The sequence below is a fragment of the Eriocheir sinensis genome, chromosome 19, assembly GCF_024679095.1.
Source record: "Eriocheir sinensis breed Jianghai 21 chromosome 19, ASM2467909v1, whole genome shotgun sequence".
NCBI classification, from domain to species: domain Eukaryota; kingdom Metazoa; phylum Arthropoda; class Malacostraca; order Decapoda; family Varunidae; genus Eriocheir; species Eriocheir sinensis.
This window is the reverse complement of record NC_066527.1, coordinates 16,360,035-16,385,010: the sequence shown is the minus strand read 5'-3', so window position 1 is coordinate 16,385,010 and position 24,976 is coordinate 16,360,035. Positions and strand designations below refer to the sequence as shown.

The 24,976-nt window shown below is 41.6% G+C and overlaps 1 protein-coding gene across 7 annotated transcripts in view; it reads right to left on the bottom strand.

Moving 5' to 3' along the window:
• LOC127000789 (unconventional myosin-VI-like) overlaps positions 1-24,976 on the bottom strand; it is a 71,318-nt gene that overhangs the window by 2,682 nt on the left and 43,660 nt on the right. For 4 of the 7 annotated variants that reach the window (XM_050864831.1, XM_050864834.1, XM_050864833.1 and 1 more), the window contains 12 exons: positions 24,443-24,650; positions 23,690-23,814; positions 23,156-23,272; positions 22,476-22,693; positions 22,113-22,203; positions 21,345-21,484; positions 18,235-18,276; positions 9,559-9,679; positions 7,636-7,753; positions 4,770-4,911; positions 4,062-4,144; positions 1-2,999 (listed from right to left, as the gene is read on the bottom strand). The exon at positions 1-2,999 is cut by the window's left edge and continues 2,682 nt beyond it. In XM_050864831.1, coding sequence (XP_050720788.1) covers positions 2,836-2,999; positions 4,062-4,144; positions 4,770-4,911; positions 7,636-7,753; positions 9,559-9,679; positions 18,235-18,276; positions 21,345-21,484; positions 22,113-22,203; positions 22,476-22,693; positions 23,156-23,272; positions 23,690-23,814; positions 24,443-24,650 — 1,569 coding nt within the window. In that variant the 3' untranslated portion in view covers positions 1-2,835. The remainder of the gene's footprint in view (positions 3,000-4,061; positions 4,145-4,769; positions 4,912-7,635; positions 7,754-9,558; positions 9,680-18,234; positions 18,277-21,344; positions 21,485-22,112; positions 22,204-22,475; positions 22,694-23,155; positions 23,273-23,689; positions 23,815-24,442; positions 24,651-24,976) is intronic. The other 3 variants (XR_007754524.1, XR_007754525.1, XM_050864835.1) reach the window with 3 other exon arrangements.

The window sequence follows — 24,976 nt, the reverse complement described above, 5'->3', positions numbered from 1 at the left end:
TGGCTCTCCTCCATTCTACTCTGTCTTCTGCCCAATGCTCGTCCAATCCCATCAATGCCAAGACTTCCTGTATACACCTTCTCCACATTTTCCTAGGTCTACCAACGGGTCTTCTTCCCTCTACCTCCAATCTCTCCAAAAATCCCAGCACTGTATCCTCCCCTGCTCTCTTTACGTCTTCTTCCCTCTACCTCCAATCTCTCCAAAAATCCCAGCACTGTATCCTCCCCTGCTCTCTTTACGTCTTCTTCCCTCTACCTCCAATCTCTCCAAAAATCCCAGCACTGTATCCTCCCCTGCTCTCTTTACGTCTTCTTCCCTCTACCTCCAATCTCTCCAAAAATCCCAGCACTGTATCCTCCCCTGCTCTCTTTACGTCTTCTTCCCTCTACCTCCAATCTCTCCAAAAATCCCAGCACTGTATCCTCCCCTGCTCTCTTTACATGTCCAAACCATCGGAGTCTTTCCCTTCAGAGCACTGTGTATAATGAGTTTCTGATTTTTCTGGCTGGTGTGTTTCAGATTAATGGACTTTTACTATAGCACAAAACATAAGTATTTAAAATGTATCAACTAAAAGCATGTATATTCACATTATTCAGCAGCTGCCATATTTTTCTAGCTACCTATAATAAATTAGTTACCCCAATCGTGTTCCGTTTTTGACCTTACGTAACAAAGCTGCAACATTGTACCCTCTCAGCACCACATGATGAGCTGCCCATCTTAATACAGGGTTTTTATAACATTTGAGTCTGTCTTAAAATATTCTACTTAGCTGCACCATTTTCTATTAATTTTTCTTCCATGGTCTTTTTTTTCCTTATTTTCTTCCCCTTTTTTCCCTTTAGTGAAGAAAAAATGCAAAAAGCTCTTGATTCACACTTTGTTTGTCTTAAAATAATCTACTTAGTTGCACCATTTTCTATTAACTTTTCTTCCTTGGTCTTTTTTTCCCTTGTTTTCTTCCCCTTTTTTCCCTTGAGCCATTTCCTTTACTGAAAAAAATAAATAAATAAATAAATAAATAAATGCAAAAAGCTCTCGACTCACACTTTGTTTGTCTTAAAATATTCTACTTAGCTGCACCATTTTCTATTAATTTTTCTTCCATGGTCTTTTTTTCTCTTGTTTTCTTCCCCTCTTTACCCTTAAGCCATTTAAAAAAAAATGCAAAAAGCTTTCCATTCACACTTTAGCAGCAACAACAGCAACAGCAGTACAAGTAACCAAATCTAGCCGGTATCTAGTATAAAAAAGCGATCTAGTTTAGTCTCCGTTCACAGCGGCTTAGTATAACCCCCGACGCCTTCCTTTCGTCTTCTTAAAGCGTATAAAAATCATCGGTTTTAAGCTACCAGAGTCATAATCATCGGTAATAGTAGTAGCAGCAGCAGTAGTAGTAGTAGTAGTAGTAGTAGTAGTAGTAGTAGTAGTAGTAGTATAAGGTATCTGGATCATCGTCGGAAGCAATAAGTTACCACGAGATTTTCCTGAATCACGCGTTCGTTTCGCTTACACTATTTAGCTTACGATAGTCTAACCACCTTCTTCTTCTTCCGATAAAGTCATCACTCACTCATTCACTCATTCGTCTATCTTTCCGTCGACTCGTTTTGAAATCTGTCTATCTATGGGCTTAATTTTAATCGTCAGTCTCCATTCGGTAATCAGAATGTAAAAGGGTTAAGAATGGTCCCAATTATGTGTTTAACTAGTAACATCAAAACCACCAGCGTCTCCACAAGCATTAGCACATCAATTAGCCTATCAACGCCTACCGTAACTAACCGATCACCAGGACACATGCATTAAATTCAATATATTTCCGCCTCTCTTCCGCTTCCTTGCAACCATTCTGTCCACCCTTCTAAATGCCTATACTCTCAATCTCCTCTTTTCTCTCTTCTACTTCTTCCATTTCCGCCTCTCTTCCACTTCCTTGCCACCATCCTGTCCACCCTTTTAAATACCTATAGTACTCTCAATCTCCTTTTCTCTCTCTTCTTCTTCAATTTCCGCCTCTCTTCCGCCTCCTTGCCATCATTCTGTCCACTCTTCTAAAAACCTATACTTTCAATCTCCACTTTTCTCTCTTCTTCTTCCGTTTCCACCTCTCTTCCACCTTCCTTAATCTCAACCTTCTCTTTTTTTTTCTCTCCTCCTTTCAATCATCACATCTACTTCTCTATTCCTCCCTCTCAGTGAACTCTTTTCCTCCTTCTTCCATCATAAAACGACAAGAAAAAACAACAAAAATATTATCGGCCAGTCCGTTAACCCTTTGGGAGGCCATTTACTGTCCCTTCTGAGGTCTACAAAAATTAAGAAAAAAAAATAAATAAAGAGAAAATAGACATACACATTTACACTTCTTTTTATACAATCCAATAAGTCAATGAAACTCTCACTATCACCTTCTTCTTTTTCCCTCCTTCTTTACTTTTTTTCTTTCAATCCATCTGTTTCGTTTTTGCTTTCTGCTTCTTCTTCTTTCTTTCCTTCTCCTTCCTTTCCCTCTCTTTCCATCTATTCATCTTTCTAGTTCTTCCTTTCTTTCCTTCCTCTCCATTCCTCTCCTCAATTTACTTTTATTTCTGCTTTCTCGTTCTTTTTCTTCCATCCTTTCCCTCACCTTTCTTTTATCAATTATCTCCCTCTCATTCTTTCTTTCCCCTCACCTTCCTTTCCTTCTCAATCTATTTTTGCTTTCTACTCCTTTTCCTTCCTTCCCCTTTTCTCGTATCAATCACCTCCCTCTCATTCTACCCACAAAGCCACCTTTCCGCTCCCTCTTCCACCCTTCCACTCATCCATCCGCTATTATTCCACTCCTCAGCGTCGCCTGTTAGCCGTGTTTGAACCGTTCCGTTGGTAGGGTTTTCCACCGTGGCGATTCCATTCCTTCTCGTACTCGCTCTCCAGTATCTCCGCTCCCCTCTTCCGTGTCAGTCCCGTTTCCTCGAGGCTCAGTTCGCACATCTGCATGTCGTCGCGGCCTGTGGAAGGGAATGGTGATATGGATTAGGTGTGTGTGTGATATGGGTGGTTTAATCTACTTCTGTTTTTTTTTCTGTGATTTTTATTTCCTTCCGTTGTTTTTTCTCTTTTATTTCCTGTTTTCTTTGTCTTAATGTAGCCAAATGCCTCATCATCTAAATATAGGTGAGATGTGTGTGTGATATGGCTGTTTTGATCTGCTTTCTGTTTTTTTTATGCATATTTTCTGTTTCCTTCAGCTGTTTTTTTCTCCTTTTTTTTCCTGTTTTCTTTGTCTTAATGTAGCCAAATGCCTCATCATCTAAATAGTGACAAACACGAATGGATTAAGGAGATTTCTAGTGTCCCCCCTTTACTCTTTAGAAAACCCTCACATACCTACTGGCAATTTTTTTTTGAGGGGGGGGGACTAGAAGGCATCATAGGTTCACAAGTTTTTTTTGGGGGGATGAGCGAAGTGGGCATGCACAGGGAGGGGGAACTTTTTTCAAACATAAGCACTTTTAGGGAAAGAAATTTGGAAAGTTTCGTTTAGTTGGCGCAACATCTGTGGCCATATGCCGGAGAGAGACAGAAGGGGAAGGAATTATAGAAGGGAACAGATCCCAGGAGATGGGACACAACCCCAGATTAATACCTGGTACCCATTCACTGCTGGGTGGACAGGGGCTTAGGGTATCGGAAAAACCGCCCAAAATTTTTCCACTCCGCCCGGGAATCGAACCTGGGCTCTCTCGGTTGTAAGGTGAGTGTGCATTTTTAGGGACATTTTTTTGGCAAATATAGAAAACATTGGGTAGGGCTATAGCTCCCCTACCCTCCCCCACAGAAATTACGACCCTGCACTGTCTAACTACTGTCTAACAAACCCCCAACACACCCATTACAGCAAAGGAGTCAGTTCAAGGGCAAGGAAACAAATATGAAAAAATAAATAAATAAATAAATAAATAAATAAAAGCCCGCTACTCACTCCTTTTTTTTTCTCCCTATCTACCGACCAGCGAATCCCCACACACCTACTGTCCCTATCTACTGTTTAGCGAGCCAGACATACTCACCGGCCACCAGCAGTATTGGGGGCTTGTCCGGGTGTAGTTCCATCTGGCGAGCGATCCAGTCACCATCAAAGTGAGCGTACCACCTGGCGGGGAAGAGGAGATTGAGTGATTGACTGGGGTGTGGAAGGTGAGGGGACGGAAGGGTATGGGTGTGTGGGAGTGGATTTAGAGTGAAGAAAAAGAGGAAGATAAAGAAAAGAAAGTAGAAGAGAAATAAGAAGCTGTAGAAGAAATAGAAGAAAAGAGAACAAGAATAAAAAGAAGGAAGAAGAAAAATATGATAAATAGATATAATAAAAAAGTATGAAAAAGAATGGAAGAAAAGAGAAAGAGAGGAAATGAGGAAGAAAGGAAAATAGAAGATAAAGAAGAAATTGCAGAAGAGGAATCAGAAAAAAAGAAAAATAATATAAAGGAAAAAAAATGAAGAAGGGAAAAGAACAGAGGAAAAGAGAAAGAGAGGAAATGAGGAAGAAAGGAAAGTAGAAGATAAAGAAGAAATTGCAGAAGAGGAATCAGAGAAAAAATATAAAGAAAAAAAAAAGAAGAAACAAAGGAACAATAACAACAATAATAACAACAATAACAACAACATCCTTTGATCCTATGATGTAAAAAGAAAAAAAAAAGAAATAAATAAAATAAAATAAATAAAACTAGCTAACTAAATAAATAATTAAAATAAAAAAAACAGCACTCAGCACTCACCATCCCTTGCGCTGCTGGTCTGCCCGGTGCTGGTCGCTGGGACGCACGAAGGGAATCCGGAAGAACCTCTGACTGCTGGTGCTGCCACTGGCCACACCGGGGGGAGGCACCTTGGGGGTCATGCGCGGGGGGTTGGCCTTGGCTAGGGGGAGGTTTATAGGGGGTATAGTGGGGGGGGTGGTGAGGGAGATCAAGGGAGGAAAGGGAGGAGGTTGTATTGGTAGGGGTGGAGATTTGGGAGAGAGAGGAGGAGGAGGAGGGAGAGGAGGAGGAGGTGGGAGAGAAGTAGAGGAAGGAGGAGGAGGAGGAGGAGGAGGAGATGGAGGAGTGTTTTTAGTGAGGGAAGGAGGAAGAGTATGAGAGATAGTGGAGGAAAGAAGTGGAGGTGATTAGGAAGAGAAAAAAATAGAGGAGGAGGAGGAGGAGGAAGAAGAAAATTAATTAATACAAGTTTATATAGAATCACAGTAATATTACCAACACACACAAACACACACACACACACACACACAACCTACATATCAATTAATTTTGCCAACACAAAATACACACACACACACAAAAAAAAATCAGCAAACAAACAAACAAACAACAAAAGCTCTAAACACATACCGTACCTTACCTTAAACTTTACCTACCACAACCATCTACCCATCTACCTATCTACCTACAAGTCTACCTGAGCATACCCACTAACGAAGGCCAACAATACCTTTCATCACCCCACCAACGACTCGACAGGTGTGATGGGCCGTGGATACCTGGCTCCTTTCGGCTTAGGGTGTGAGGGGGGGTGAGGAGGGGTGAGGGGAGGGGAGGGAGATTGCTTGTTAATTAGACTACCGTAGAATATTTTTATCATTAACGTCAATTCATAACAAACTACAGGTGATTTTTTTTTCTGTGTGGTGGCTCGTACAGTACAAGCTATCTATTATTATCAGTTGTAAGTCTTCCTGTTTTAAATTAACCTAACTCGGATTTTAATTTTTCGCCTATATTTGCACTAATGACACGACTGTTTGCTTATTTACTGTTTCCCACTTCTCTCTCTCTCTCAGTTTATTGCAAGTCTTCTAGGTCTAAAAATTAACCTAACTCGGATTTTAATTTTTCGCCTATATTTGCACTAATGACACGACTGTTTGCTTATTTACTGTCTCCTGCTTCTCTCTCCCAGTTTCCCCTCTTTTCAAATGTCACCTTTATTACCCCATTTTACTTATCATTTACTGTTTCCTGCTTTGTCAGTCTATCCTTCTCTCTCTCTCTCATCTTGTTCTCTTTTTCAAATGTAACCTTCATTAGTTTATTTTACTCCATTATTTCTTTGTCTCCCAATTTGTTAGTCCGTCCTTCCTTCTTTCACCTTATTTCTCTTCTTTATTTTCCTCTTTTTCTTCCTTCTTTTTTTATTCCAGTTCTCTTTTCTTCTACTTCTTTGAGAACTTCTTTTTCTCTTCTACTTTTTCTTCTTTTTCTTCCTCTTTTTCTTCATTAGTCTATTATTACTCCTTTATTTCTCTGTTAATTATTATGTTACTCTGTCTTTCTCTCAGCTTGTTCTCATTTTTTCTTTCACTTCATTCTATATTCAAGAGTCCCCCTCATTAGTCTATTTTTACTCCTTTATTTCTCTGTTACTTGTTACGTTACTCTTTCTCTCAGCTTGTTCTCTTTCTTTCCAACTTGTATCTCTTGTCTGGTTCGAGTCCAATGTTGCACTTGTTCCTAAGCTGAAGAATCCGGTCATCTGAACAGCTGTGGGTCAAGGGACTATCACACTGGGCAAATTTTCCGTGGATCTTCAGTCAAACCACGATTTCCGCTGGCGTGGTTCTCATATTTCCGTGGTTTTCTGACGTGTCCACGATCTTCCAAAGCTACGGTAGATTTCACTGAAGGACGACGGTATTACCCACCATCATCAGCAGCAGCAATAACAAGAAACAAATGAGAACCATGCTAGCGGAAATCATGGTTTGACTGAAGATCCACAGAAAATTTGCCCAGTGTAATAGCCCTTTTAGATGCTATTCAGATAAAGAGATTTTCACTGTCCATGCACATACAATCACAACGAGAAACAAACTCACTTCCTAAACATCCCCTATCCATCATGCTATTCATATTAGGAGATATTTACCATACATGCGCTTATCAGTAACAACACTCAGACCAACCACAACACCCATCAACCAACACCACAACCAGGAACATCAACCCAACACTCTCTTACCAGCACCCAGACTTGTGTTACATAGGTTTAACCCGGTAGCAGTGACGGGCCAAATTTGTGGCTTTACCGTGTAGCAATGACGGGCCAAATTTGTGGCTTTACCGTGTAGCAATGACGGGCCAAATTTGTGACTTTACCGTGTAGCAATGACGGGACAAATTTGTGGCTTTACCGTGTAGCAACGACGGGCCAAATTTGTGGCTTTACCGTGTAGCAGCGACGGGCCAAATTTGTGCCATAATATAAACCCCCCAAAATAGATGATACATAATCTGATCACAAATGCTTTGACATATATTATGAAATGGTTTGTGTGAGGGGTAATTTTTTCTCATTTTTCTCGCTTAGAGGGACCGTTAAGAAACATGATCCCCGCTGCTACTGGGTTAAGGGGTGTCTAAAAAGGTGTTTGATCTTCTATGTCAATCCCAAACCCTTTTTATGTTCATGCATGGGGTTATGAGTTGAACAAAGTCTGGTACTATTACAAAAGGAGTGTTTAAGAAGGTGTCCGATCTCCTCCGCCGACCCCAACCACACAGACCCACCCTTGAGCTGTCTCCTTTGTTGTAGTTGAAAAAAAAAAAAAAAAAAAAAAAAAAAAAAAAAAAAAACACTCCGCCTTACCAGCATCCAGGACAGACTTGGGCGCCCGCTGGTTCTCGTCCATGGTGGTGCGTTTCTTGTTCTTGGCCTTCCACGCGTGATACACCTTCAGGCGCCGGTGGAACTCACTGCGACAAGCCTGTGGTAGTGTGTGGGGGTGAGACAGTGGTGATGGTGGGGAGGAGGGAGGGTAGGGGAGTGAAACAGTGAAGGGGTTGAGGAGGAGGAGAGATGAGAAGGGTAAGGAAGGGTAGGGTAGGTAGGTGAATAAGGGAGTTTTTTAAGTGATTTGTGATAAGGTAGGGAAGTAAAGGAAGGGAGAGAGAGAGAGAGAGAGTTATTTTAAGTGATTTGTGATAAGGTAGGGAAGTAAAGGAACGGAGGAAGAGAGAGAGAGAGAGTTATTTTAAGTGATTTGTGATAAGGTAGGCAAGTAAAGGAAGGGAGGGAGAGAGAGAGAGAGAGAGTTATTTTAAGTGATTTGTGATAAGGTAGGCAAGTAAAGGAAGGGAGGGAGAGAGAGAGAGAGTAATTTTAAGTGATTTGTGATAAGGTAGGCAAGTAAAGGAAGGGAGGGAGAGAGAGAGAGAGAGTTATTTTAAGTGATTTGTGATAAGGTAGGCAAGTAAAGGAACGGAGAGAGAGAGAGGGAGAGAGTTAGTGGTAGTGGTGAGCAGTGGTAATGAGAGAGAGAGAATATAAGAGTCTGAATGGTTGTAGTAGTGGTTGTAGTGGTGGTAGTGGTAGTAGTGGTGGGGTAGAATGTAAGGGGTCGACAGAGGGTTGTTGTTGTTGTTAGTGTTGTGTAATATATTTATAGTGAGGATTAGAAAAAGGAGAATAGAAGAGTGTGTGTGGGTTTTTCAGAAGTGGTAGTGATGGTAGAAGAAGTAGTAGTAGTAGTAGTAGTAGTAGTAGTAGTAGTAGCTAGCAATAGTATGGAGTGTACTAATCTGAGTGTAGTAGCAGTGATGGTAGTTGAAGAAGCAGTAGTAGTTGTAGTAGTAGTATCAGTAGTAGTATGGGAGTCTGTTAATCTGCTGGCTACACCCTCTTTTTCTCACCTTATCACACGAACACGGTAACAAAAAGTGATGGTGAGATAGGAAAGATAATGTAGATAAGTGTTAAGTCACAGTGCAGAGGGAGTGTTGACCCCTTACTACTACTTATATAAATTTCTCTACTTATATATGAATGGAGTGAGTTTTAAGGGCAGAGCGTAGATTCAGTAAAAAAGAAAGGTTGGAAATGTCTTGTTTAACCCCTTGACTGTGGATTTCCTACCAGAAGACATCACCAAGCTACAGAAATGGAACAAAAAGTGGCTGCTACAATTCAATGAAGAAAAATGTAAAGTCCTGCACCTTGGGAGAGGATATCCAGCATACTAATACCACATGGGAAACACTCCACTATCCACCACAGAGGCAGAGAAAGACCTGGGAGTGTATGTTACCAGGCTACCAGTGAAGGGATATCCAGCACACCAATACTACATGGGAAACACTCCACTATCCACCACAGAGGCAGAGAAAGACCTGGGAGTGTATGTTATCAGGCTACCAGTGAAGGGATCCCATCATACCAATATTACATGGAAACACTCCAATATCCACACCAGCAGAGAAAGAGAAAGGGGGGGTGTATGTTACCAGGCTACCAGTGAAGGGATATCCAGCATACCAATACCACATGGGAAACACTCCACTATCCACCACAGAGGCAGAGAAAGACCTGGGAGTGTATGTTACCAGGCTACCAGTGAAGGGATATCCATCATACCAATACTACATGGGAAACACTCCACTATCCACCACAGAGGCAGAGAAAGACCTAAAACAATAAAAAAGTAAGAGAAAAAGGGATATTAAAGAGACCAGGAAGAGGAAAAAAAAAAAGGAAAGGAGACGAAGTTGATGAGAGGGAGAAGGGTTACATTACCTCGAGAAGCTCCAGGTCGCAGGAAGTGTTGATGGTGTCTCGTAACTCAGCGTACTTCCACTTGCTGAGGTCGTGCTTCTTGTTGGCGGCCTCCATGCGTTGCTTCTCGACCATGGTGGACCTGTGCGTGTGTGTGTGTGTGTGTGTGTGTGTGTGTGTGTGTGTAGAGGATTGTTTACGATGTGAGAGAAAATGAGGGGAAAAAAAGATTGTTGTATTAGTATTTTTTCACTTTCTAGACTTCACTTAATCTTTTTCTTTTTATGATTTAGTTAGAAAAGAGAAAAAAATGTTGTATTGGTTTATTTTCTCTTTCTAGTCTTGTCTTAATCTTTTTATTTTTACGATTTAGTTAGAAAAGAGAAAAAAAAAGCTTATATTTGTATTTTTTCTCGCCTTGCCTAATTGCCTTATTCTTTTTCTTTCATGAATTAGTTAGAAAAGAGAAAAAATGTTGTACTGATTTATTTTCTCTTTCTAAACTTGTCTTAATCTTTTTATTTTTACGATTTAGTTAGAAAAGAGAGAAAAAAAAGGTTATACTATTTGTATTTTTTCTCGCCTTGCCTAATTGCCTTATTCTTTTTCTTTTATAAATTAGTTAGAAAAGAGAAAAAATGTTGTATTGATTTATTTTCTCTTCCTGAACTTGTCTTAATCTTTTTATTTTTACGATTTAGTTAGAAAAGAGAAAAAAAAAGGTTGTATTAATATTTTTCCTCTCCCTGTCTGATTGCCTTATTCTTTTTCTTTCATAAATTAGTTAGAAAAGAGAAAAATTGTTGTATTGATTTATTTTCTCTTTCTGAAGTTGTCTTAATCTTTTTATTTTTACGATTTAGTTAGAAAAAGAGCGAGAAAAATTGTTGTATTGATTTATTTTCTCTTTCTGAACTTGTCTTAATCTTTTTATTTTTACGATTTAGTTAGAAAAAGAGCGAGAAAAATTGTTGTATTGATTTATTTTCTCTTTCTAAACTTGTCTTAATCTTTTTATTTTTACGATTTAGTTAGAAAAAGAGCGAGAAAAATTGTTGTATTAGTATTTTTTCACTGCTTTTGTATTTGCCTTAATATTTTCCTTTCACAAATTAGTTTCTTCTCCTTTGTTGTTTACTTGTAATAATAAACTATCAATCAATCAATCCATCTATTTTCTATTTTTTTGGTTAGATTTTGCCTTGGGTTCAGAAATATTTAGATAACTGTGATTTGTCTAAGTGCGTGATTCGAGACATTAATTTCGTCACATAAAAAAAATAAAAATAAATAAATAAATAAAATAAAATAACACATATTTGATGGCGCTGATTTATACTCTTGCAAATCTATCATCTATATTTTTGGTTAGATTTTGCCTCAGGTTCGGAAATATTTAGATAACTTTGAATTGTCTAAGTGTGTGATTCGAGACATTAATTTCGTCACATAAATAAAAAATAAAACATAAATAACATATATAACATAATTTGACAATGCTGATCTGTACTCTTGCAAATCTATCATCTATATTTTTGGGTAGATTTTGCCTCAGGTTCAGAAATATTTAGATAACTTTGAATTGTCTAAGTGTGTGATTCGAGACATTAATCTCGTCACATAAATAAATAAATAAAAAAAAAAAACATAAATAACATATATAACATAATTTGACAATGCTGATCTGTACTCTTGCAAATCTATCATCTATATTCTTGGGTAGATTTTGCCTCAGGTTCAGAAATATTTAGATAACTGTAATTTGTCTAAGTGCGTGATTCGAGACATTAATTTCGTCACATAAAAAAAAGATAAATAACATATATATATAAATGGAACTTTACAATGTTACTTTTTTTCCCATTTTCTAAGATGGAAGTAATTTTGTTTTGTGTTGAATAAATGAATAAAGAGATAAATAACAAACTTTTCTCTATTTTTTAAGCAGTAAATAATTTTGTTTTGTGTTAAATAAATGAATAAACTGATAAATAACATATATATATAAATAGTTATAATGTCCTTTTTTTTATATTTTCTAAGCAGTAAGTAATTTTGTTTTGTGTTGAATAAATAAATAAACAAGTAAATAACATATATATAAATAGTTACAATGTCCTTTTTTTATATTTTCAAGGCAGTAAGTAATTTTGTTTTGTGTTGAATAAATAAATAAACAAGTAAATAACATATATATAAATAGTTACAATGTCCTTTTTTTATATTTTCTAAGCAGTAAGTAATTTTGTTTTGTGTTGAATAAATAAATAAACAAATAAATAACATAAATAGTTACAATGTTATTTTTTTACATTTTCTAAGACATAAGTAATTTGTTTGGGGTTGGTTAAATGAATTATCACAAGTAACTACACTAATATAGGTTGATTATCTTGAATTATTTTTGTTATTATTATTTCCATCATTAGTTATTATTATTACTACTGTTTTATTTTGTGGGTAGTGGGTATAGATTGCTTCCATTCACATTTTCTTCAGGACAATGTGTTATGGAGGCTAATGTTATATATATTTTCATGCTATTTTTTTTTTATAGCTAAAGAAACAGCTCATGGGTAAAAAAAAAAAAGTGTAAAAAATAAAAAATAAAAAAATAAATAAAAAGCCCGCTAATCGCTGTTTCCACAAAGACAAAAGTAGTGAGCGGCCAAAAGCGAGGTCAATTTCAGGAGGAGAGGTGTGTTATGTTATCTTGCTTTCTTCATTGTTGTTTTCCTCACTCCTTACTTAACCCGGTAGCAGTGACGGGCCAAATTTGTGGCTTTACCGTGTAGCAGTGACGGGCCAAATTTGTGGCTTTACCGTGTAGCAGCGACGGGCCAAATTTGTGGCTTTACCGTGTAGCAGTGACGGGCCAAATTTGTGGCTTTACCGTGTAGCAGTGACGGGCCAAATTTGTGGCTTTACCGTGTAGCAGCGACGGGCCAAATTTGTGATTTTACCATGTAGCAGCAACGGGCCAAATTTGTGGCTTTACCGTGTAGCAGTGACGGGCCAAATTTGTGGCTTTACCGTGTAGCAGCGACGGGCCAAATTTGTGGCTTTACCGTGTAGCAGCGACGGGCCAAATTTGTGCCATGATATAAACCCCCCAAAATAGATGATACATAATCTGATCACAAATGCTTTGATATATATTATGAAATGGTTTGTGTGAGGGGTGATTTTTTTCTCATTTTTCTTGCTTGGAGGGACCGTTAAGAAACATGATCCCCGCTGCTACCGGGTTAAATGTCATCTTCTTACATCATCTCACAGCCTCAGTATTGTTGTCATCTCCCTTACAATATACTTTACTTTCTTCTCCTTATTTCCTTTTATCTTGTCTACCTCCTCTGTTGGTATTGCACACACACAAATACAAGACAACATAATGGAACTCCTTCAAAATTCAAACAAACATCTATTCTTTGGAACTGAAAATGAATGTCTGCTCATAACGTTCTGCTTCCAAATCTATATTCATCCAATTATCAATCTTTAAACTCGTTAACCCAGTAGCAGCGGGGATCATGTTTCTTAATGGTCCCTCTAAGCGAGAAAAATGAGAAAAAAATCATCCCTCACACAAACCATTTCATAATATATATCAAAGCATTTGTGATCAGTTTATGTATCATCTATTTTGGGGGGTTTATATCATGGCACAAATTTGGCCCATCGCTGCTACACGGTAAAGCCACAAATTTGGCCTGTCACTGCTACACGGTAAAGCCACAAATTTGGCCCGTCGCTGCTACATGGTAAAGCCACAAATTTGGCCCATCAGTGCTACACGGTAAAGCCACAAATTTATTACGTCTGCTACGGTAAAGCCACAAATTTGGCCCGTCGCTGCTACACGGTAAAGCCACAAATTTGGCCCATCGCTGCTACACGGTAAAGCCACAAATTTGGCCCGTCGCTGCTACACGGTAAAGCCACAAATTTGGCCCGTCGCTGCTACCAGGTTAACGCAAGTCGAATCATCTATGAATTTTGGTCGCTCCATTTGCCAATAATTCTGTATGGGAAGTGTCTGTGTATGTGTGTGCCTGTGTGTGTGTGTATTGACCTAGCTGTATTATACGGAAAAGGAGATATTTTCATACTGTCCCGTTTCTTATATCTACTAATATCCACCTCGGCCTAAAATTCATGAGTTGGCTCCTTGTGTATTTACCTAGTTATAATTTTACAGGGCCTGGGCTTACGCTCATGTGGTCCCGTCTCCATATCTGTACTTTTCCAGTTTTTCCTTAAAGTTGTGCACAATATTCGCCGATACTACATCCTCACTTAGGGCCGCTTTCACAGTCGTTTTGTTTGTTTTGATCGTTACCAATGGCGGCGATCGCTGCTATAGAATTTTCACTTAAAACTGGTAGTGGCGGCTGTGGGGTTAGCCTAGCACCGCACCTTACCACACACTCTCAACACCTCTCTCTTCCTCTGTAGCCGCCAGTACCCTATCGGCCAGTTTCACGTGGAAAACTTTAGCGTCGATCGCCGCCATTGGTAACGATCAAAACAAACAAAACGATTACGAAAGCGGCCCTAAGTCTGTATAGGTGCGTATGTGTGTGTATATAGTATGTGTGTGTATATGTATAGTATGGGAAGTGTATGTGTGTTTACCTATGTATGTGTGTGTATGCATTTAAATATGGTGGACTATACATCATATATAAAAAAATCAATACATGTGGTTCTTTATACATATACTACAAGTGCATTAAAATCAGTACTAACATTAACAAGAATCAGACTAATGCAAAACAGAGACACATTACTCGGCATTCACAGGTATATATTAATTAACATGCTTGAGTGAAGGTGGGTAAGGAGAGCAGGGGGGGAGGGGGGGTTAGGGGGGGGCTAGGCCAAAATGCTATGATACGTACTTTTTTTTTTTTTTTTTTGCTTTATATATAAGTACAGAGGCGGTTATGTCATGCTTGTGTGTGTGTGTGTGTGCGTGTGTGTGTGTGTGTGTGTGTGTGTGTGTGTTTGGTTAATCGTAAATGCTAAAGATGCAATGAGAGAAATATATAGGAAGGGAAATAATAATAAAAGAAAGGTAGGAAGAAATGGAGGAGGAGGAGGAGGAGGAGGAGGAAAGGAAACAAAATGAAAACAAAAACAAGGAGAAAGAGAGGAAGTGTAAAATAACAAAAGGAGGAACTGGAAAATATTGAAAAGGAGAAGGAAAAGAAAAAAAAAGAAAAGTAAGGAAGAAATACAATAGGCAGAGATAGAAATAAACAGCGAGAATGTGATGAAAAGAAACAGGAGAGAGATACAGAAAATAAATAATAAAAAAAGAAGAGGAGGAAGAAGAGGAGGAGGAGGAGGAGGAGGAGGTAGAGAAAGACAGAATAAACAAAATCAAAAGAAGGAAAATTGAATATGAACAAATTAGAACAATGAAAACAAGGACAAGATAGGGAGAAAGAGACGAGAGAGAGAGAGAGAGAGAGAGAGAGAGAGAGAGAGAGAGAGAGAGAGAGAGAGAGAGAGAGAGAGAGAGAGAGAGAGAGAGAGAGAGAGAGAGAGAGAGAGAGAGAGAGAGAGAGAGAGAAAAAAAAATAAATAAATAAATAAATAAAAACCTAGTTTCGCGTGCAAAACAAAAAGCCAAAAAAAAATCGCGCGTGCCTATACAAACTAACAACAGCAACAGCAACAACAACAACAACAAGACTACCACTAACACTACCTCTAACAATATGCATGAGTGAGCGAGCGAGTGAGTGATATGATGATGATGATAGGGGGGGAGGGAAGAGGGGAGGGGGTTATTTGGGTATGGGTGAATGGAATGGGGTTGAAATGGTGTATGGGAGAGGAAGGAAGGAAGGAAGGAAGGGAAGGGAGTGGGTAAGGAAGGAGGGATGGAAGGGTGGAGGGAAGGAAGGAAGGAAGGAAGGAAGGAAGGAAGGGAAGGGAGTGGGTAAGGAAGGAGGGATGGAAGGGTGGAGGGAAGGAAGGGAGTGGGTAAGGAAGGAGGGATGGAAGGGTGGAGGGAAGGAAGGAAGGAAGGAAGGAAGGAAGGAAGGAAGGAAGGAAAAAGTTAGAGGGAGTGAATAAGGAAGGAAAAATGGGGAAAGGAAAGGAGAAAGGGAATTGGGAAGGAGAGAAGGAAGGAAGGAAGGAAGGAAGGAAAGGAAGGAAAGAAGAAGGCTGAGGGAAACAGACAGTGGTGGTGATGATGGTGATGGTGGTGGTGATGGTGGTGATGGTGGTGGTGATGATTAAATTAGCTACTTTAAATACTACTAAAGCAAGGTTATAATTTGTTTACTTGGATGAGCTGTGATGAAGGAGGAGGAGGAGGAGGAGGAGGAGGAGGAGGAGGAGGAAGAGAAGAAGAAAGAGAAGAAGGAGAAGGAGGAGGAAGAGAAATAGGGTAAAGAAGCAAAGAACGAAGATATGAATGAAGAGGAGGAGGAGGAGGAGGAGGAGGAGAGGAAGAAGAGAAGAAGAAAGAGGAGGAGAAGGAGGAGGAAGAGAAATTAGCATAAAGAAGCAAAGAACAAAGATATGAATGAAGAGGAGGAGGAGGAGGCATGGCTGGGCGTTATCGCGATAACTTATCGCGATACTTTATTGCTGATAACAAAATCGGGTTATCGGCCATCCGCTACTTGTTTAAATATATATCAGTATCTTCGTTACTTTTGCAACCAAACTAGCGATAATTGCTACTTTTTTCCGCTTCTCAGAAAAAAAACGTTGTCTCCTCCCTCCTGTGCATGCGTGGCCCGGGCGCCCGGTGTTGTATGAAAAAGCTTTGGGGTATGAAATATCTTCGGTGAAGAGATTTCATACTTAGATCATCAACATTAAAGCACAAGGTTATTTTTTTATGTTAGACTCAAAAATCAATATATCAATGAAAAAAATCATTTAACGTTGCCCAAAAAATTATTATTCACTGCCTCAAATTTGATATTCCATATTCGTTTGTGAGCATGCCATGGTATGGAAGGTACCCAGTGTTGTGTTATTTGGTGTCCCAGTGTTGTGTTATTTATCACATTAAGAGTTGCTGGAAGGCTGAATCAGACATGGTACCACGCTGTTTCTAGACCGACACTCTACATATAAATACAACTCGTACAGAGTGTCGTTCTAGAAACAGCGGGGATGGTGGTAATGGTACTGTATGTCTGATTCAGCCTTCCAGCAACTCTTAATTACGGTTAAAAAGCTTTGTGAGACTGTACAGGTCTACGCTTACTGGTCTGAGCATGCGCAGTTCACGAGAGACCAGTGTTTGTAAACAAAAGCACCAGCTTTAGACGGTGGGGACGCTAAATAACACAACACTGGTTCAGGTGTTTCTAGTATTACCGTCCAGAGGTACGTGTCAACGTGTGGTTTTCAGGTTTTGTAAGTTTTCTAAAATATAGATAATAAAAATTTGAATTCATCTATGTTTTTTATTTGAAATATCAATATAGTTTAATTTTCGCCTATCGGACTTATCGCTAGGTAGTTTCGGAAGTGTGGATTTATATCGGATATCGGTTATCGCCTATACAGGTAACTCTCGATTTACGTGAGTATTGTGTCCTTGAAGAGGTCGTGTAAATCAAAAACAATGTAAATCATACAAGAGGTAGGTTTCTATTGAAAAATAAATATTCACTTCATTCAGTGGAGAGAGAGAGAGAGAGAGAGAGAGAGAGAGAGAGAGAGAGAGAGAGAGAGAGAGAGAGAGAGAGAGAGAGAGAGAGAGAGAGAGAGAGAGAGAGAGAGAGAGAGAGAGAGAGAATATCCATATCACCAAGATATCACTCAGGCACTCAGTCTCAGCCTCACTCGTGTGAGGTAGAAATGAGGGACACCATGAGCGACTGGCTAGTATTGGTACCGGTACCGAGCAGTCTGGTACCGGTACCGAGCCGTCTGGTACCGCTATCGAGCAGTCTGGTACCGGTACCGAGCCGTCTGGTACCGGTATCGAGCAGTCTGGTACCGGTATCGTACCGTATAGCTGGTACCGTTAGTACCAGTACCTGCCCACCCCTATTGTTGAGTAGCGTGGCAGCATGGGTAGGGTACTGTATTGTTGTTCAAGTGGCGCACGGGAAGAACTGAGCTCAGCTGTGTGGCCGCGGCGCCGTGTGAGTCCAGTTGCGTGAGACATCTGGTGGCCACTACATAAAGTATCGTGTATAAGTGAAACAACATATAAATTAAATATTTGTTTGGATTCTGGACCCCGCGTTATTTAAAAAACGTGTAAACCAAACTCGCGTAAATCGAGAGTTACCTGTATTTGTGTCTCCAGTTAACAAATATCGGTTATCACCGATAAGGTTTTCCATTATCACTTAGCGGTTATCAGGAATAAGGTTTTCTGTTATCGTGCCCAGCTATGGGAAGAGGAGGAGTAGAAAGAAAAAGAGGAGGAGGAGGAGGAGGAGGAAACAGATGAATAAAGAAAGCAAGGTGAGTGAGTGAGTGAGTGTGTACGTGCGTGCATGCGTGTGTGAATGTGTGAGTGCGTGCGTTCATCCGAGCAAACAAACACTTACCCACACACACACACACACACACACACACATATATACGCAGCTAAGTGTACATAGGCAAGGTAGGTAGGTAGTACAGTACACACACATACATACATACATACACGTGTACGCAAACTGGTATACATAGCAAGGGGAGGTTGTACAATGATACCTTTTCAATTTGAGCAAATCACTGGCATCTCCATTTAGTGCGCTGTGGAGGGGAGAAAGGGGCAACCGTGGTGATTACTGGAGGAGGAGGAGGAGGAGGAGGAGGAGGAGGAGAGAAAGGAAGAAGAGAAAGGTGAAAGAAAATAAGGAAAGAAGAGAAAAATGGAGAATGACTAGGAAAAAAATAAGAAAAAATAAGGTGTAGGAGGAGGAGGAAGAAGAGGAGGAGGAGGAGAGAAAGGAAGAAGAGAAAGGTGAAAGAAAATAAGGAAAGAAGAGAAAAATGGAGAATGACTAGGAAAAAAATAAGATAAAATTAAGGAGTAAGAGGAGGAGGAGGAGGAGGAGAGAGGAGGAGGAGGAGGAGAGAAAGGGAGAAGAGAAAGGCAAAAGAGAATGAGGAAAGAAGAGAGAAGAGATGAATGACTAAAAAAAAGAAGATAAAATTAAGGAGTAAGAGGAGGAGGAGGAGGAGAGAACAGAGAGGATAAAGAGGGAGGAGATAGAGGAAGAAGAAAAGAGGAAGTGAGGAAGAAGAGGAGGAAGAGGAGGAAACAAAAAGAATAGAAAGAAATATGTATAAAAGAAAAAGGAGGAGGAGGAGGAGGAGGAGGAGGAGGAGGAGGAGAAGGAGGAGGAAAATAGAGAAGGAGAGAGAGAGAGAGAGAGGAGAGAGAGAGAGAGAGAGAGAGAGAGAGAGAGGAGAGAGAGAGAGAGAGAGAGAGAGAGAGAGAGAGAGAGAGAGAGAGAGAGAGAGAGAGAGAGAAGAGAAAAGAAATAAAGTTAATAAAAATGGGAAGCAAAAAGAAGGAGGAGAAAAATAAAAATAAAAAGTATGTTCAGGAGAGAAATAAATTAATGAAGAGGAGGAGAAGGAAAAGAATGAATAAAGGAGAGAAAAATAAAGAGGAAAGAAGGAAAGGAGAAAAAAATGAAAGAAATGTAACAAAATATGGAAGGAGAGAGAGAGAGAGAGAGAGAGAGAGAGAGAGAGAGAGAGAGAGAGAGAGAGAGAGAGAGAGAGAGAGAGAGAGAGAGAGAGAGAGAGAGAGGAACAAGGGACAAATTAGAGAGAGAGAAAAACAGAGGAAAAGAAAAGCATAATAACAGTAACAATAGGCAGAAATAGCCGCAATAACAAACAATAACAACAACAACAACAACAACAGGTCACTAACATTACCTAATAAGTCCGTTACGTCGACTCAGAAAAAACAAAAAAAAAAACTCAAATTATACCAACATCCAATTTTTAGACAATATATTTTTTTGCTCAGTGGAAGAAAAAAAAAACAGAAAATATATTAACGTAACTACGGAAAAAAATAAGTTACGCAAATTCGTCCCACTTCAAAACATCCTTAAAAACAAGATTCAAGGTAAGAAATCAAAACAAAGCAAAACAAAATAAAGATGTTGGTATAAGTTGGGCATTGGTTCAGGGTCGACGGAACGGCCTTGAGTCACCATAATAGCGCTGGATAGTTACTGCTAGGGGGGGCGGAGATAGCAATGGAGAGTGTACAGCCATCCCTCAAATAGTACGGTTTCCAAAAGTTCGGTTGTTGTGTGAATTTTTTAAGATGATTTTTTAGGATTTTTAAATTTTCCGACAAGCAGGATATTTAAAAATCCTAAAAGATCTTCTATGACAATCCGTATAAAACCGAAACCAAACTATTGGAAACCGTACTATTTAAGGGATGCCGTATATATATAGTAACAATAGATAGGGTCACATGTTGCTGGGTGTGGCTGGCTGTCTACCTGGGAATGAGCTTACAACTACTGATAATCTAATGCTTTTTCTTCCCTTTAAACAAGTTCCCCCCCTCCTCCTCCTGTTTCTTCCCTTCACCCTCCTTCCCTTTCTCCTCCTTCCCCTCTTTCTCCTCTTTAAATAGTCCTCCTCCTCTTCCTCCTCTTTCTTCCCTTCAAACCAAGTTCCCTCTTCCTCCTCCTCCTCCTGTTTCTTCCCTTCACCCTCCTTCCCTTTCTCCTCCTTACCCTCTTTCTCCTCTTCAAATAGTCCTCCTCCTCCTCCTCCTCCTCCTCTTTCTTCCCTTCACTCTCCTTCCCTTCAAACCAAGTTCCCTCCTCCTCCTCCTCCTGTTTCTTCCCTTCTCTCTCCTTCCCTTCAAACCAGTGCTCTTTCTCCTCCTCAAATAGTGCTCCTCCTCCTCCTCCTCCTCCTGCCCCCCCTATCTCTCCCTCCTTTTCTCCTCCTCCTCCTCTTTCTCCTCTTCAAATAGTGCTCCTCCTCCTCCTCCTCTTCAAATCAGTGTTCCTCCTCCTCTTCCTCCTTGCTTTCACTCTTCTCCTATTGAAACAGTGACCCTCCTCCTCCTCCTCCTTCCCCTTTCTCTTCTTTTCACATCTATTTCTCCTCCACCCTTTTCAAACACTCAATCCCCTTCCTCCATTTCTCAAACACCTTTCTATAACATCCTATCCCCTTCCTCTCTTCTCAACCCTCTTCTTCTTTCTGTAACACCCTTTAATAGCATCCAGTTCCCTTTCTCCCCTCTCAATCCTCTTCCGACATTTCAATCCTCTTCCAAAGCATCAAATCCTCTTCTTCCTCTCTCAAACACCTTATTATAACATCCTATCCCCTTCCTCTCATCTCAACCCTCTTCTCCCTTCTGTAACACCCTTTAATAGCATCCAGTTCCCTTTCTCCCCTCTCAATCCTCTTCCATAGCATCGAATCCTCTTCTTCCTCTTTCAAACACCTTATTACAACATCCTATTCCCTTCCTCTCATCTCAACCCTCTACACCATTTCCCAAACACCCATAAACAACCTCCAATCCCTTTCCTCCCCTCTCAATCCTCTTCCTGACATTTCAAACACATATTCATAGCATCAAATCCTATCCCCTTTCCTCTCATCTCAACCCTCTACACCATTTCCCAAACACCCGTAAACAACCTCCGATCCCTTTCTCCCCTCTCAATCCTCATCCTGACATTTCAAACACATTTTCATAGCATCAAATCCTATCCCCTTCCTCTCATCTCAACCCTCTACACCATTTCCCAAACACCCGTAAACAACCTCCGATCCCTTTCCTACCCCCCAAACCCCTTTCCTGCCCCCCTACACACCTTTTCAGCGAGGGCGTCATCTCCTCCACGGCTGAGTTGGTCTCCGTGGCAAGGCGCAGTGCAAGCTCATGGTCACGGCGCTCCTGCTCCTCAAGATGGGCCAGATGCTCACACTCAGCTGCCTCCTTCGCCATTTGAGCCTGGGGGGAGGTGACAGGGTGGGGGGTGATGGGGGGTGACGATGATAGAGGAAGAAGGGGAGGAGAAGACACTGGTATTTTCCTTATTTCACATCTACTTCTGTCCTTCTTTCTCTCCACAATTCTCTCCCTTCCTAATAGCTTCTCATCTCTTCTCCTCTTCTCCCTCCTCTTTCCTTCCTCTTCCTTCCTAATATCTTCTCATCTCTCCTCCTCTTCCCTCCCTCTCTCTCCCTAATATCTTCCCTCCATCTCTTTCTCCTCTTCTCCCTCTCCTCAATATCCTCTCTCCTCCTCCTCCTTCTCCTCTTTCCTCCCTCTCCCTTCCCTTCAGCTGCTCATCTCTCCCTTCCTTTCTCTCTCTCTCTCTCCCTTCAATCCTCATCAATGCTACCACGCTTTCTAATATCCCTCCTGCAGCTATTTCTCTCCTTCCTCCCTTCCTTTCCTCCTCCTCTCCCCCTTTTCCCTTCCTCTTCCCCTTCTTTCTCTCTCTCTCTCTCTCTCTCCCAAAACCCTTACTGGCATCCTTTCTACATTTCTTCCTCTCTTTCTTCCTTTCCCTTCCCCCTTCTCTTCCCTCCTCCTCCTCCTCCTCCTCCTCCTTCTCTTCCCTTACCCTGCTCACCTGCAAGGCCTCCGCTGCCCGTCGATCTTCCTCCTCCTGTAGAAGTCTCTCCTGCTCCTCCTGCTTGCGTCGTGCCTCCAACTCCGATTTCCTGAAGAAGTAGAATAGTAGTAGTAGTAGTGGTAGTAGTAGTAGTAGTAGTAGTAGTAGATATACATTCTTTCTCCCAAAATATATTCACAACCTAACTTAATTTTCTTCTGTTTTTCTTCTTCTTTTTCTTTCATTACCTCCTCCTCCTCCTCCTCCTCCTCCTCCTTCTCCTCCTCTTTCTCTTCCACCTTCTTCTCCACACACACACACACACACACACACAAACACTCCACCCCACCCCACAAACCAACCCTCCAAAACACTCCTTACTTCCTTCTGTTCTCCTCCTCTTCCTTCCTCTTCCGCTCCTCCTCCTCCTCCTGCCTCCTCTTCCGCTCCATCTCATCCTGGATGCGCCTGAGCCTCTCCTGTTCCTCCGCGTTCTTCTGCTGCGTGAGTTTCTTGTGTACGGCTGCGAGCTCGTTGTTCAGGGCCGCGACGAGAGTGCTGTGTTCCTGGTCAATCTGCTCCCGGGTCATGGCTGTGCTCTGCGGGGGGTGAAGGGGAAGGGAAGGGGTGAAGGGAAGGGGTGAAGGGAAGGGGTGAAGGGGAGAGGTGAGGGATGAGGTGATGGTTATGTCTGGTTTTGTCATTCCCTATCATCCTTGTCACTCTTTCCTCTCTCACACTCACCCTAATCACCCGTTTCTCACCCTCTGACACCCTATGCTCCCTCAAAATCACCCTCGTCACCCTTCTCTCCCTCACTCTGAACCCCTAATATCCTGGTCACCCTTCCCCTGACCTCACACTCACCCTAACACCCATCCCCCCTCTCAGACTCACCCTGACGCCCTTTCCTCTCCCTCTTAACACCCTGTCACACCCTACCCCTCCCTCACACTCCATCCCATCACCCTGACACCCTTCCCTCTCCCTCTTAATACCCTGTCACACCCTACCCCACCCTCACACTCCTCCCCATCACCCTGACACTCCCTTCTACTCACCCTGATCTTCCTGATAGCGCCCTCCATCATGCCTTCCAGTTTCCTGACATTGGCCTGCGATGATTCCTTGTCCTTCTTCAGCTGCTGCACGGTGGAGGATAACTGCTGAAGCTGGCTCTGTGGGGGAGGAAGAGGAGGAGGAGGAGGAGGAGGAGGAGGAGGAGGAGGAGGAGGAGGAGGAGGAGGACGAAGTAAGGAGTTTTTTGGAAGGGTTGTTTTGTGGTGTGGGGTGGAGTGTGTGTGTGTGTGTGGAGAAGAAAGTGGAAGAGGAGGAGGAAGAGGAGGAGGAGGAGGAGGAGGGTGTGTGTTAGTGGTTCATGAGTTTGTTACAGTAAAGAAAACAGTAAAACAATAAAACAAATAAACAAACAACCTTGATATTTACACTCATTTTGTTATGTATCTATTATCCAGTTAGCTTGTCAGTCCTCCCCATCACCCATTCACCCATCATCATCTATTTCTCCTGCCAACTTTTACCCTTCCCCCATCACCCATTCACCCATCTCCACCGTCACCCGTCACCCGCCTCACCTGCAGCCCCTTGATCTTGAGCACCCCCATGTAGCGCGGTCTGTACTTCTTGCAGGCGTTGTACATTCTGACGTTCTTCTGGATGATCACCAGCTGCTCCCGGCGGTACAGAATCTTGTACTTCACTGCGGAGGAGGAGGAGAAGGTTAGGAGGAGGAGAAGGAAGGTGTGAGGGAGGAGGAGAAGGAAGGTGTGAGGGAGGAGGAGAAGGAAGGTTTGAGGGAGGAGGAGAACAAAGGTGTGAGGGAGGAGAGAGACGCACAACTGTCCCTTCTTCCTTCATGATGATAGAACCCTTCCCTCAACCCCATCTCTAGCCCAATCTCCCCCTTCTTCACCCCCCTTCTTCACACCCATCAACACCTGCACTTGATGATGAAGAGGTACACAACTTAATCTTTTTCCCTCATCACTGAACTTGCACCCATCTTTGCTCCCTCCTCCTCTTCTTGCCCCCTTCTTCACACTATCTACACAGCCATCAACACCTACAATTAATGATGAAGAGGGAACAAGACTTAACCTCCTTCCCATCTTTATTCCACTGTCCCTCCTCCCTTCATGACTCCAGAACCCATATTTACTCCTTCCCACCTTCTTTACCCTTGTTATCCTTCCTCCCTTCTTCTACAACCATTAAGAAACATGATCCCTGCTGCTACTGGGTTAACGACACAACTTAACCTCCTTCCTATCTTCACTCCCTCCCCCCCTTCTTCTACAACGCCCCCATAACCACCCCACAACACTCACGCTTGATGACGGAGAGAGCACACCACTGGGCCTTCTTCCAGCGCGATTGCAGGAGCCATTTCTTGACCTTGGACACCAGCAGCCTCAGGTTTTCTGGGTCGCTCTTCATCATCTGGTCAAACTCCGCGAACTTCCCAGGCCTAAAGAACACCTTGGTCAGGCCGAATTTGAAGTCCTTTTCGTCGAGGCCAAGTGCGCGGAAGAGTGACTGTGGGAGAGAGTGAGTGAGTGAGTGAGTAAGAGAGATAGAGAGAAACAGAGGAGAAAGAGGATGAGGAGTAGAAATGGAGAGGAAGAGAAAGGGGAGAATGTGTGTGTGAGAGACAAGCAAAGAGAATAAGATGTGAAAATGGAGAGGAAAAAGAAAGGGAAGAATGCATTGACAAGAGACTGAGAGAGAAAGATAGACAGAGAAACACACAGCGAGAGGGAGAAAAGAAGGAGAAAGAGAATAAGGAATGAATGATGGAGAGGAAAAGAAAGGGAGGTGGAAAGCTTGATAAAGGAGAGGAAGGGAGAGTGCATGATAGGTGA